Source organism: Panthera pardus, unplaced genomic scaffold (assembly GCF_024362965.1).
Source record: "Panthera pardus isolate Hobbes unplaced genomic scaffold, ASM2436296v1 HiC_scaffold_209, whole genome shotgun sequence".
NCBI classification, from domain to species: Eukaryota; Metazoa; Chordata; class Mammalia; order Carnivora; family Felidae; genus Panthera; species Panthera pardus.
In genome coordinates, this window is record NW_026526776.1 from 6,270 (window position 1) to 21,588 (window position 15,319).

The window sequence follows — 15,319 nt, forward strand, 5'->3', positions numbered from 1 at the left end:
TCAGGTGAGCTCGTTGCCCCACTTTGGGTGAGCCAGTGCCCGGCTTCAGGTAAAACCACGAGCCCCAGGTGAGCCCAGCTTCTCTCTCTCTTTCTCTCTCTCTCTCTTTTACTCTCTCTGCTCTTCACTCACTTGCGCCACCTCTCTCTCTAAAACAAAGTTAAAAAAAATAACATTCAAATGTTTTCCACAATCTTAAGTATTTGGATATTGAAAAATAGTCCTCGTTTATTTCTCTGATTAAATGAAGAAGAGAACTTTCCTCAGTGATTGGTTTGAGGGGTTAAGAAGAATGTAATTTTTCTGTATAATGTGATGAATGGAAAATTTTTGTGTTTCTCTATATGTCTCACATTATTTACAATAAACAGAAAAATAAATTAATGAATGTTAATCTAAAAAAATCTATCTTCCTACATTGAGTTGGTCTGAGAAGAAAAGATAGGGCTCTGATTTCTGATGAGAACAGAAAAGAAAATAAAAAGTTGGATGACCTGAGAAATAAAATCAATACCTTCATCTCTCAACCAAGTTCCTCATTTAATCAACCATGCTGAGGATACACATACTCAAGGAGAATCCTTTAAAAAGATCTATCAAGTTTTATTCCTCGATCTTCATACAATTTTATATCTCATAAGTCCCACAAGGTACAATTTTAACTTGATTAGCAATGACTTCATCACATATCCCAGTAATCCATATTTCCAACACTTCTTGTCCTAGAAAACCTGATGCAATGAGTGAAATTATGCTAATAAGAGGGTAAATTTTCCAGTGAAACAATTAATTTCTAATAAGATTTTTTCTTAAGATAAAAGATTATTTATACTGTTGTTTGTATTTGTTTTTTTATTGCAAGAGAAACGTTGTGATTTTCCAGAAATAAAACATGGACTACTACACAATGAATATAACTATAGACAAGACTTTCCAGTATCTGTAGGAAAAAAATATTACTATTCCTGTAACCACAATTTCGTGACAGATAAAAAACAGAACGGGGGATATATTCATTGCACACAAGAAGGATGGTCACCAGCAGTACCGTGCCGCAGTAAGTCAACCTTGTTATAATTGTATACGTGTAAATATTTCAAAGAGTGGTGTGGGAAGACACATAAGTGAGTACAGTTAAGCCTAATATGACAAAAAGAAGGCCAAGGGATGAGTTTTCTGAGCAAAACGACCAATGTAAGTTTTTCCTTCTATGAGGAGCTCTTCATAAAAATCACCTTAGAATTAAAAATAGAGGCTTACGAAAATACCTATGTCATTTCCAAATATCTTCATTATAAAAACTGAAGATAAATAATTTAAATACTGATTTTCTTCTTTTGAAACGTTTGGAAGTAGCTTTAGTTTGTCTTAAGTTATAGGTTATTTTTGGATACTTATGCATGAAAATTTAAATTTTGGACAAATAATTTTTGATTTGCTATTATCGTTGAATGTAGGGTTTGACGAATTTGGTTTACTATTTTTATGATTATTAGGACAATGTCTTTTTAATTATTTGATAAATGGAGAATATCCATATCCAGCAAAAATGTATTTCCAAGGTGACTCTGTAAGTGTTAACTGCTATGCTGGCTACAGTCTTCAAAATGAGCAGACTGTAATGACCTGTACAGAAGATGGCTGGGCGCCCGCTCCCGAATGCCTTCCTCCTGGTAAGTAAATGGTCACTATCCAGAAAACAGTAAAAGAACTGCAGAGAAGGAACGTGTAAAAGTAGGGTGACACCAGCAAGAGAACGAGGGGGATATGGCAGAGAAGGAGGAAACTAGGCTTGCCTCATCCCATGAGGATAACTATCAAATCATCCTAAATCAACCTGAAGACTGGCAGAACAAATTGTGCAACCAATCATAGAGAACAGTCCACATCAGAGAAGTAAGATGTACAGAGATTCAGTTTTCCCTCCCAAACTGAGGAGAAATGGACTGTGTACCACTGAGGTAGGAAAGGAGTAGTGGTCACAGAGAAGGGTGAGAGACAGTCTGACACACAGAGGAGCAAACAGGTAAAACAAATCCCCAAACCAACTGGCTTGGAAAGTGAAAGGGGCCAAATGTTGTGAGTTCCTGCAACCAGTGGGGCTTAAAGCCTAGGGTTTTAAAGGTCAGTGTACTAAGTTCTGAGAAAGTTCAAAGGGCGTTGGGGCTGTTCTTGGAGAAAAAGCAAGCAAAGAGCCTGTGGACATACAGCATGGAAACAGCAATCTGAAGAGCACTTGGTGCACACAGTGGGGAGATTATTTGCTCACCTGGGAGCATGTTGCAGAAAGGCAGCATTCACAGAGACCCACAGGAGCTGACAGGTGCCATTTCCCTCCCCTCCCCATTAGCATAAACACAGGGTCAACTGTGGGAATCTGTACAGGGCCCACACTTGCTATCTAACTTCTTACACCAAGCTCCACTTGCCCATGCTCCAATGGAACCATCCTTCCCAGTTATACTTGCCTCAGTCCCAGAGCAGGTAGCCCCAACCCCAAAACACCAGACGAAATCCCTGCCCACACCTCATCTCCCAACTTGGGGATCTTGGAAGCCTTGATTCCAGCAGCAGTGGTGAGAAGTCTCATGTCACAAGCAGACCAGAGTGCACCAAATTAAAACTCCCCACATTCAAGCCAGAGACCAACCACTGCCAACAAAGAGGCAAAGAGAGCCTCTGTAGATGAGGGGCATGAAGCACAAAGCGATCAGGGCACAAGAGCAGTGTGAACACAGCACACATTGGAGACACTCCCTGAAGTGCCAGGCCCTGGGGAACAGGGATCACAACACCTCAGGGCACGACAGAACCTCTTTTTCATAAGGCCATTACCCTAAAAATGGGGGAGGTAGCTGAATTTCCTACAGGCAGAAGTGGGCACAGAAACTTAAATGAGAAAACAGAAGAATTTGTCCCGAGTGAAAGAGCAGTAGAAGGCCAATGCCGGAGCTCTAAGCGAAACAGATATAAGTAACATGCTTAATAGAGAATTTAACATAATAACTATAATGATACTCACTGGACTTGAGAAAAATTCGAAGATATGAGTAAGACCCTAATACAGAGATAAGGAATAACATAGCAGAGAGAAAGGATTCAATAAACAAAACTAGAAACACACTTGATGGAATGAACAGCATAGTGGAAGAAGAAGAGGCATTAATTAATGACTTAGAAGACATAGTAATGAAAAGTAATCAAGCTGAACAGAAGGGAGAAAAAAGAATTATGCAAAGCACGATCGATTTAGGGAAGTCGGTGACGCCATCAAACATAACAACCTTCTTATTAGAGGTGCCCCAGAAGAAGAAGAAAGGAAAAAGGGACCAGAAAATTTATTTGAAGAATAGCAGAAACGTTCCCTAATCTGGAAGGAGAAAACAGATATCCAGATACACGAGGAGGCACAAAGAATCCCCAACAAAATTAACAAAAGCAAACCCACACCAAGATATATGGTAACTAAACTGGCAGAACATAACAATATAGAAAACATTGTAAAAACAGCAAGAGAAAAAAAAAGACAGTCACATACAAGGGAAAACCCATACGGCAACTAAGGCAGTTTTCAGCACAAACTTTCCAAGCCAGAAGGAAGTGGCATGATATATTCAAAGTGATGAATGGGAAACATACTCTATCCAGTCAAGAATAGTCTACCCAGCAAAGCCATTATTCAAAATAGAAGGAGAGATAAAGAGTTTCCCAGGCAAATAAAAACCAATGCAGGTCAAGACCATTAAATCAGCCTTGCAAGAAATATTAAAGGCGAATCTGAGTAGAAAGGAGAGATCAAAAGTGTCAGTATAAAGGTAGGAAACACAAAAGCAGTAAAAATGAATATTTCTGTAAAACAAATTTCTGTCAAGGAACTCACAAAATAAACGGATGTAAAATATGACACCACATACCTGAGGAAGAGAGAAGTAAAGTTTGGGTTCAAAGTTAAATGACCACCAACTTAATACAGACTGCTATATGCAACACATGTTATATACAAACCCAATGATGACCACAAAGCAAAACCACAATAAATATGCAAGGAATAAAGATAAAGGTATCCAATATATCATTAAAAAATCATCTAACCATGAAAGAAGGACCAGAAATGATCAGAGAAAATCTTCAGAAACAACCATAAATCAGGCAATAAAATAGCAACAAATGCATATCTATAAAAAAATTGCTTTGAATGTAAATATACTATATGCTCCAATGAAAAGACACAGGGTGACAGAATGAATAAAACAAGACCCATCTCTTTCCTACCTACAAAAAAACCCCCTCATTTTAGAGCAAAACACACCTGCAGATTGAAAGTGGAGGGATGTAGAATATTTATTGTGCAAATGGATGTCAAAAGAAAGCAGGAGTGCCAATAATTATATTGGACAAAGTAGACTTTGAAACAAAGCATGTAATAAGAGACAAAGAAGGACACTATATAATAATAAAGGGGACAATCCAACAAGAAGAGGTAACGATTGTGAATATATATGTACCCAACATGTGAGCTCCTCAATACATGAATGTTAATAACAAATAGCAAAGAATGACTCAATCATAATAAACAATAGTAGGGGATTTTAACACACCAATTACATTAATGGACAAGATTGTCTAAACCAAAAATCAACAAGGAAACAATGCCTTTAGACACACTGGAACAGATATATTTAACAGATATATTCAGAACATTCCATCTTAAAACAGCCAAATGTACATGCTTTTCAAGTGTACATGGAACATTCTGCAGAATAAAACACATATTAGGCCACAAAACAAGTGTCAACAAATTGAAAAAGGTCTAAATCACACCATGCAACACATCTGAACACAATGCAATGAAACTAGGAGTCAGCCACAAGAAAAAATGTGAAGATCACAAATAGATGGAAGTTAAATAACATGCTAAGAATGAATGGGTCAACCAGAAAATAAAAGAAAAAAACAAAAAGGTACATGGAAACTAGTGAAAATGAAAACACAACTGTTCAAAACCTGTGGGATGCAGCAAAACCGATTCTAAGAGGGACGTTTATAGCAATACACATCTACTGAAGAAGCAAGAAAAAAAATCTAATAAACAACCTAACCTGATGACTAAGGAAGTTAGAAAAACAACAAACAAAAACCCAAAAAGCAGAAGGAAGGAAATAAAAAGGATTAGAGCATGTATCCGGTTTGAGCAATTCCCTGGCTGTCATTTCTTCCTGGAATTTCTTTTCAGGAGAATTTTGTTTCATCATTTTGGCCTGGTTTCTGTATTTTATGTGTTTTAGTAGTTTGATTTATGTCCTGCACCTTGAGAACTACTATATTAAAAAGGAGTCCTACACTGTGCAGGGCCTGGGACTTCAGGAAGTGTTTTTGGAGTGTGTTGCATGCACTGTGTTGTTGTTGCGCATTTGGCTGCACTATCCCACTAGACAGGTCTTCCTTACTCTTGGTGGTGGCTTGTTTAGACACCATCTTAGACATTCCACCATTTAGACATTCTACCAGGTGCTTTTATTTGTTCATTGAAGCAACTGTGGAGGAAGAAGGAAAAAGAACGGGACCTGATCCCATACAAAGAAAAATGGAAGAGGCAAAAAAAAAAAGACCAAGCAGAGAATCAAAGAAACTATAGGGCTTAATCCAGAAAGAGAGAAAGGCAAGTAAAGAAGAAGGAGATATAAAAAAGGTGTAAAAGAATAGAATTAAAATTAGCCTGATTGCACAGACAAACGAAGCAGAGAAAAAAAAGATATATAGAAATATACAGAGACACAGAGAGAGAGAGAGAGAGAGAGATGAATTGACCAAACATCAGGGACGCCTGGGTGGTTCAGTCGGTTGAGCGCCCAATGTCAACTCAGGTCATGATCTCATGGTTTGTGAATTCGAGCCCCACATCGGGCTCTGTGCTGATAGCTCAGAGCCTGGAGCCTGCTTCAGATTCTGCGCCTCCCTCCCCTCTGCCCCTCCCCTGCTCATGCTCTGTCTCTCTCACTCTCAAAAGGAAACATTAAAAAAAATTTTTTTTAATCAAATCAGAGAATATGAGCTTGATTCCAAAGGAAAAAAAAAAGGTTAATAAGAAAAACAAAGAAAAGCAAAGAAAACAAAGAAAAGGGCAACAAAGTAGCGTACAAAACCACAGGACAGTAATCTGTTGATACTTGGGACCATCTCTGCTGGTCTGGAGGAGATGTTGTCTGGTTCATCCAGTGTGAGTCCTGCTCCAGTAGATAAGCAGTTGCCAGGCACAGCGGGGTAAGGTTTCCTGTCACCAGGCCCTGCCTCCATTAGGAGCCACTGTCCTGTTCCTTGTAGACCCACCACGTTGGCAATGGGGAGAAAAATGGCAATACCCCAGTCTCTCCTCCCTGAACTGTGTTTTTCAAACCTTGCTGTTCAGGGGCGCCTGGGTGGCTCAGTCGATTGAGCGTCCGACTTGGGCTCAGGTCATGATCTTGCGGTCCGTGAGTTCGAGCCCCACATCAGGCTCTGTGCTGACAGCTCAGAGACTGGAGCCTGTTTCGCATTCTGTGTTTCCACCTCTCTCTGAACCTCCCCTGTTCATGCTCACTCTCTCTGTCTAAAAAAATCAGTAAAGGTTAAAAAAATTAAAAAAAAAACAAAAAACAATAAAAACAAAAAAAAACAAAACCTCGCTGTTCAGGCACCCCTCACAGAGTAGCACAGGCAGGTAGTTTGCTCTGCTCCACAGTTCTCCTGTGCCTCCTAGGTGCTAGGCTGAGATTCAAAATCCCATGTCTTCAAGGATCGTGTACCACATGGACCCAATTCTGGGATAGCGCCACTCCACCCTGCGGATATGGCTGGTGCCTGCCGGGTCTTTAGTCCTTGGGGGAACAATATACATTTTTCCCACAGTACTCAAAGGAGGGGACTGTTCTTTCCCAGGGCACCCCTGATATCTCTACCCGCCCTGGGGCTGACTCCTCTCCCCACACCCCCCCCCCCCCCCAGGCGTGTGCACACAGCAGTGGCTCTGGTCCAGAGAATGCCACACACTTTTGAAAACTCTTATCTTCAGCTCCTAAGGCTATTTGCAAAGCAGAGACTGACATTTTCCGTATTTCTTGTTCCCCAGTTCGTGGTCTGGAAAAGGTCTTTCTCTTGTCCTAACACAATGGCACAATCCACAGCTTCTATATTTCTCCCTTTTGTCTGTCCACAGAAGGGGATCCCTCCCCTCTGTACCCATGCTGTTTTATCGCTCCCAATTCACATACACACATGTCTGTCACACCAAGCTGTCTCCCTCCACCTGTGCAGATTTTTCAGTCACTCTGCAGATAGATTTCCTGGGTGTTCCAAGTGTTCTGACCCCAAAACAGCTGTGTTCAAACAAGTTCAAACAAGGACAAGTGAAGTCTTGGTCCCCCTACTTCTCCACCATCTTAACTCCTAACTGATATCCTTTGAAAACCCATAATAGGTGGATAACCAGATTTGTTCTAAAATCAGACCACCAGGGTTCAAATCTCTCCTTTACAATTTTACACCAATTTATTTGAGTTCTTTAAGACTCTACTCTTGCAAATCCAAACAGTGAAGTTTGCGCAAGGTAGAATGATTGTTAAATGACACTCATCTGGGATGTATCATGATGAAATTCATCATCCAAGGATAAAGAGAAGTTCATCTAAATCGTCAAAGAGTAGTGGAGAAAAATACCTAGAAGGTTACTTAAGTGGAATAAGACTAAATGAACACTTGATCTCAATATTGGAAGCTTCAAAAATGTGGTGGAAAAAATTTATCAATGAGAGCTATAAACTGGAGGCCAAGAATCTATATCTAGAGAAGGTATCATATACAAATCTTTACTAAAGAAAAACATCAGTATATTCAAGTATTCCAGGTGTATAATCTACATAAGTCTGCTGAAACTACTGGAAACTTTAATCAAACAAGAAAGAAAATGTTACCAGTGTACTTGAGAAGGATGAAGATGAGGGGCACCTCGGTGGCTCAGCCGGATAAGCGTCTGACTTCGGCTCAGGTCACGGTTTCTGGGTTTGAGCCCCACATCTGTGGGGCTGTCTGTGCTGACAGCTCGGAGCCTGAAGCCTGCTTCAGGCTCCCTCTCTCTCTGCCCCTCCCCTGCTCATGCTCTGTCTCTTTCTCTCTCTCTCTCTCTCTCTCTCTCTCTCTCTCTCAAAATAAGTAAATAAACCTTGAAAAAAAAAAAAAGGAAGATGAAGATGATAATGAATACTTGGGGTGTGTGTGTGTGTGTGTGTGTGTGTTTGGAACTTTTTTTCGTGTGTTGCACAACAGTTCTTGTAATAGAATCATTTTGTGGGGAAAAAACTAATACTGGTATGGTATTAAAAGTACTAGATTATCTCTAAATCATCAAATGAAAACGGAAATTTTTTCTGGGAAATATTATATATAAATGTGTTATAAACAGCATAACACTTAAACATGTGTCAAAAATATTCCATATATAAGAAACTCAATAAAATGCAATTATATTATACCTCAATTACAATATGACATTTTGGTGTTTAAAAAGAATTGAACTATGGTTGCATTAAATGTTCACTTGTATTCAAAAAAAAAAAAAAATATATATATATATATATATTATGATATACATGACATGTTATAAACACCTCATATGTATGATGTGTACATGTTACAACATATGCCACATTATATATGATATATATGCCACATATGTGTGCCATATAAACCTTAAATACTATGACATACTATGAATGACATTTTAAATCACCTCATGTACATAATATATATTATATATATTCTGAGACACATGTGACATACTTTAAAACACCGCATTCTCAAATTAATATTAGAAATAACAATCAAATGTTTACTGTAATCTTAACTATTTGAATATTAAGAAATAGTCCTAGTTCATTTGTCTGATTAAATGAAAACTTTCCTTGATGATTGGTTTCAGGCATTAATTAGAAGGTTAGTTTTCCGTATAATGCGATGAATGGAAAATGTGTTTCTCTATATTTCTTACACTATTTGAATAAATAGAAAAGTAAATTAATGAACGTTTATCTAAAAAAAAAAACCGCACTGTTTCCCTACGCTGAGTTGGTCTGAGAAGAAAAGGCAGGGCTCTGATTTCTGATGAGAGCAGAAAAGAAAATAAAGAAGATAGATGATCTTAGGAATAAAATCTATACTTTCATCTCTCGAACAAGTTGCTCATTTACATACCAGGGCTAGGATATACATAGTCGGTGGATCATATACATACCCAAATAGATCTGTAGAGTTTTATTTATGAAGAGTCTTCATACAAGTTTCTATATCGTATGACCCACAAGATATAATTTTAACTTCATTAGCATATCCCAGTCATCTGAATTTTATAACTTCTCTTGTCCTAGAAAACCTGATGCAATGAGTGAAATTAGACTAATAAGAGGATATAATTCATCAGTGAAACAATTCATTTCCCATCTGATTTTTTTTCTTAAGGTAAAACATCATTTATACTGTTTTTGTTTGTTTTGTTTTTATTGCAAGGGTATCGTTGTGATTTTCCAGAAATAAAACATGGTAGTCTACACCATGAAAGTAACTATAGACAAAACTTTCCAGTACGTGTAGGAGAAAAATATTGGTATTCCTGTGATCAAAATTTTGTGACTGTTTCACAAAAGCCCTGGGAACATATTCATTGCACACAAGAAGGATGGTCACCAGCAGTACCATGCCGCAGTAAGTCAACCTTTATAATTGTATATGTATAAATATTTCAAATAGTAGAGGGGGGAAAACACATAAGTGAATACAATGAAGCTTAGTATGACTAACATAAAGCCAAAGGATGAATGTTATGAGCAAAAATACCAATATGAGTTTTTCCTTTTATGAAGAGTTCTTCATAAAAATCACACTAAAGATAAAGATAGAGGCTCTCTGAAAATAACTATATCATTTACAAGGACTTAATTATAAACCTGAAGGTAAATAATATTTAACATTGATTTTTTTTCCAGCATTTGGTAGTAGCTTTAATTTTGGATACTTATGCATGAGTTTAAATTTTGTATAAATAACTTTTAATTGGCTATTTTCACTGAACTTAGGGGTTTTAAATTTTTTTTTGTTTCTTATTTTCATTATTTTTAGGACAATGTATCTTCAATCATTTGAAAAATGGAGAGTATCCAAAACAAGGAGTTAAATATGTACAAGGTGAAAATGTAAGCGTTAATTGCAATTCTGGCCACAGTCTTCAAAATGAGCAGACTGTAATGACCTGTACAGAGGATGGCTGGTTCCCTCCTCCTGAATGCATTCCTCTCAGTAAGTAAATGATCTGAGATCCCGGTGTATTATGCTTTTCTAAGCCTCATCTAGATGGACTGTAACAAAATATCTATAACAACTTTCTTATCTCCCCTATGGAACTACTTAGTTTTCTTTTTTCCAAGTGTGTATGAGTGGATATACAAATTTCTTGATACATGTATAGCAAAATAAATGTTTACTGATAGGCATTAGTCAAGAAAACAGTAATGGAAGTACAAGGAAGAAACCTCTAATATAGGGGGACACAAGAGGAAGGAGGTAGATGTGGCGGTGTAGGAGGATCCTAGGCTTGCCTCATCCCATGAATACACCTAGATAACTATCAAATCATCCTAAATACCCTAGAAATTAACCTAAAGACCAGCAGAACAAATTCTGCAACTGAAGGTAGAGAACAAGCCATGTCAATGAAGTAAGATGTGTAGAGATTCAGTTTTCTTTCCCAAACTGAGAAGAAACAGATTGTGAACACTGAGGTGGGAAAGGAGTAGTGGTCAGAGGGAATGGTGAGAGACAGACTGAAACACAGGTGAGCACCACACACGAGAAAACGAATCTCCATAGCAATTGGTTTGGAAAGGGCGAGGGGGCAAATTTTGTGAGCTTTGCAATCAGTGGGGCTTAAAGCCTAGGGTATTATAAGGACAGCGTACTTGGCCCTGGGAGAGTTCAAACAGCATTGAGGCTGCTCTTGGAGAAAAGGCAAGCAAAGAGCCTGTGGATATACAGCATGGAAACAGCAATCTGAAGAGCACTTGGAGAACACAGTGGGGAGGTTATTTGCTCCCCTTGGAGAATATTGCAGAAAGGCAGCCTTCACAGAGACCCCTCTGGGAACAAAGGAACTGGTAGGTACCATTTCCCTCCCCTGCCCTTCAGCATATAGACATGGTCACCTTTGGGAACCAGCACAGGACCCACACTTGCTCTCTAACTTGCTTCTACCAAGCCCTGCCTCCCCATGCTCCAGTGGAATCACCCTTCCCAGTCACACTTGGCCTCAGTCCCAGCACAGGTGGCCCCCAACCCCAAAAGCCCAGACCAAATCCCTGCCCACACCTCATCTCCCAACCTGGGTGTTTGGGGTGCCATGATTCCAGCAGCAGTGGCGAGAAGTCTCATCTCACAAGCAGACCAGAGCACACCAAGTTAAAACTCACCACATTCAGGCCAGAGACCAAACACTGCCCACACAGGCAAAGAGAGCCTCTGCAGATGAGGGGCATGAAGGACAAAGCAATCAGGACACAAGAGCAGTGTGAACACAGCACACATTGGAGACACTCCCTGAAGTGCCAGGCCCTGGGGAAGAGGGATCGCGACACCTCAGGGCACGACAGAACCTCTTTTTCATAAGGCCATTAGCCTCAAGAACAGGAGAAGTAGCTGACTTTCCTAATACAGAAAAGCAGGCACAGAAACTTAGACAAAATGCGAAAACAGAAGAATGATCTGTGAAAGATGAAAGATCTGTACAAGGCCAATGCCAGAGATCTAAGTGAAACAGATATAGGTAACATGCCTAATAGATAGTTAAAGTAAAAATTATGAAGATATTCACTGGACTTGAGAAAAAAAGTGGAAGACATGAGTGAGACTCTTAATAAAGAGATAAGGAATAACATAGCAGAGATAAAGGATTCACCAAACAAAATTAGAAGCACACTGATGGAATGAACAGCAGGCTGGAATAAGAAGAGGAACAAATTAATGACCTAGAAGACCGTGTAATGGAAAGTAATCAAGCCAAACAAGGAGAAAAAAGAATGGTGCAAAATAAGAATACATTCAGGGAGTCAGAACTCCATCAAACATAACAGCATTCATATTAGAGTAGTCCCAGAAGAAGAAGAAAGAAAAAACATGGCAGAAAATTTATTTGAAGAATTAATAGCAGAAAAGTTCCCTAATGTGAAGGAGGAAACAGATATCCAGATACAGAAGGCAGAGAACCCCCGATAAAATCAACAAATGCAAACCACACCAAGACATATTGTAACTAAATTGGCAAAACATAGGGATATAGAAAAAATTATAATAGCAAGACCAAAAAAAAAAAAAAAAAAAAAGAAAGAAAGAAAGAAAAAAGGCAGTCACATGCAAGGGAAAACCCATAAGGCCATGAGAGCATTTTTCAGCACAAACTTTCCAAGCCAGACGGGAGTGGAATGATATATTCAAAGTGCTGAATGGGAAACGTACTCTATCCAGCCAAGAGTATTCCATCTAGCAAGGCTATTATTCATAATAGGAGAGTTTCCAAGACACACAAAACCAGTGAAGTTCATGACCACTAAACCAGACCTGCAAGAAATATTAAGGAGGACTCTTTGAGTGGAGAGGAGAGACCAAAAGTGACAGTATGAAGGTAGGAAACACAAAAGCACTCAAGATGAATATTTCTGTGAACAAATTTCAGTCAAGGAACTCACAGAATAAAAGGATGTAATATATAACATATGACACCATATACCTGGAGAAGAGAGGAGTAGTGTTTGGGTTCAAACTTATGACCACCAACTTAATAAAGACTGCTATATACAAAAATGTTATATACAAACCTAATGGTGACCACAAATCAAAAATCACTAATGAATATGCAAAGAATAAAGAGAGAGAAATACAAAATATCACTAAAAAAACCCCATCAAACCATGAAAGAGAGAAAGAGAAGAAATGATCAGAGAAAATCTTCAGAAACAACCACAAAACAAGTAATACAATGAAAATAAATGCATGTCAAAAATTATTTTGAATGTATGCGGTGTAAATGCTCTAATCAAAAGACATAGGGTGACGGAATGAAAAAAACAAGACCCATCTGTATACTGCCTACAAAAGAATCATTTTGGACCAAAAGACAACTACAGATTGACTGGAGATTGACAGTGAGGGGATGTAGAATATTTATTGTGCAAATGGATGTGAAAAGAAGTTGGAGTAGCAATACTTATATTGAAGAAAGTAGACTTTAAAACAAAGAATGTAATAAGAGACATAGAAGGACACTACATAATAATAAAGGGGACAACCCAACAAGAAGATACAACTTTTATGTTGTGGAGTCACAAGTTGGGTGTATAAATATTACATGCTTCAACAAATTCAAAAAGATCAAAGTCGCACCATGAATCTTTTCAGAACACAGTGCTATGAAACTATAAGTCAACCACACACACACACACACACACACACACACACACACACACACACAAATCTGAAAAGGACACAAATACACGGAAGTGAAAATACACGCTAATAAACAATGAATGGGTCAACCAGGAAATAAAAGGAAAAAAATTACATAGAAACAAGTGAAAATGAAAACATAGCAATTCAAAACCTGTGGGATGCAGCAAAACTGTTCTAAGAGGGAAATTATCATAATACAGGTCTACCTCAATAAGCAAGAAAAAAATCAAATAAGCAACCTAACCTGGCACTTAAGCTAGAAATCAACAACAAACAAAACGCCAAAAAGCAGAAGGAAGGAAATAATACAGATTAGAGCCGAAATAAATGATATAGAAACTAGACAAACAACAGAGCAGATCGAAGAAAACAGGAGCAGATTCTTTGAAACAATTAATAAAATGACAAACTGCTAGCCAGACGTATCAAGTAGAAAAGAGAAAGGACCCAGATAAATAAAATCACAAATAAGAGAGGAGAAATAACAACCAACACCACAGAAATACAAACAACTTTAAGAGAATATTGTGAAAAACTATATGCCAACAAACTGGACAATCTGGAATAAATGGATAAACTCCTAGAAACATAAACTACCAAAACTGAAACAGGAACAAATACTGAACAGGAACAAAAACTGATACATGAATTCAGCAAAGTCGCAGGATACAAAATCAATGTACAGAAATCAGTTGCATTCTTATACACTAATAATGAAGCAACAGAAAGACAAATAAAGAAACTCATCCCATTCACATTTGCACCAAGAAGCATAAAATACCTAGGAATAAATCTAACCAAAGATGTAAAAGATCTGTATGCCGAAAACTATAGAAAGCATATGAAGGAAATTGAAGAGGATATAAAGAAATGGAAAAACATTCCATGCTCATGGATTGGAAGAATAAATATTGTCAAAATGTCAATACTACCCAAAGCTATCTACACATTCAATGCAATCCCAATCAAAATTGCACCAGCATTCTTCTCGAAACTAGAACAAGCAATCCTAAAATTCATATGGAACCACAAAAGGCCCCGAATAGCCAAAGTAATTTTGAAGAAGAAGACCAAAGCAGGAGGCATCACAATCCCAGACTTTAGCCTCTACTACAAAGCTGTAATAATCAAGACAGCATGGTATTGGCACAAAAACAGACACATAGACCGATGGAATAGAATAGAAACCCCAGAACTAGACCCACGAACGTATAGCCAACTAATCTTTGACAAAGCAGGAAAGAATATCCAATGGAAAAAAGACAATCTCTTTAACAAACGGTGCTGGGAGAACTGGACAGCAGCATGCTGAAGGATGAAACTAGACCACTTTCTTACGCCATTCACAGAAATAAATTCAAAATGGATAAAGGACCTGAATGTGAGACAGGAAACCATCAAAACCCTAGAGGAGAAAGCAGGAAAAAACCTCTCTGACCTCAGCTGCAGCAATTTCTTACTTGACACATCTCCAAAGGCAAGGGAATTAAAAGCAAAAATGAACTATCGGGATCTCATGAAGATAAAAAGCTTCTGCACTGCAAAGGAAATAATCAACTAAACGAAAAGGCAACCAATGGAATGGGAAAAGATATTTGCAAATGACATATCGGACAAAGGGCTAGTATCCAAAATCTGTAAAGAACTCACCAAACTCCACACCCGAAAAACAAATAATCCAGTGAAGAAATGGGCAGAAGACGTGAATAGACACTTCTCTCAAGAAGACATCCGGATGGCCAACAGGCACATGAAAGATGCTCAGTGTCGCTCCTCATCAGGAAAATACAGATCAAAACCA

The 15,319-nt window shown here is 38.3% G+C and overlaps 1 protein-coding gene across 1 annotated transcript; it reads left to right on the forward strand.

Moving 5' to 3' along the window:
* The first annotated feature begins 813 nt into the window (after positions 1-813).
* LOC128778798 (complement factor H-related protein 3-like) lies at positions 814-10,424 on the forward strand. Its single transcript, XM_053908663.1, has 4 exons — positions 814-1,057; positions 1,497-1,673; positions 9,535-9,729; positions 10,144-10,424. The coding sequence occupies exons 2-4, from the start codon at positions 1,550-1,552 to the stop codon at positions 10,326-10,328; spliced, it is 504 nt and encodes a 167-aa protein (XP_053764638.1). The 5' UTR covers positions 814-1,057; positions 1,497-1,549; the 3' UTR covers positions 10,329-10,424.
* Positions 10,425-15,319: the final 4,895 nt, after the last annotated feature.

Coding starts and splice junctions, on each gene's coding strand:
- LOC128778798 (XM_053908663.1), top strand. CDS start 1,550: ATGTATTTCCAAGGTGACTCTGTAAGTGTTAACTGCTATGCTGGCTAC. Junction 1,674..9,534: donor TCCCGAATGCCTTCCTCCTG/GTAAGTAAATGG, acceptor TTTTATTGCAAG/GGTATCGTTGTGATTTTCCA. Junction 9,730..10,143: donor ACCAGCAGTACCATGCCGCA/GTAAGTCAACCT, acceptor CATTATTTTTAG/GACAATGTATCTTCAATCAT.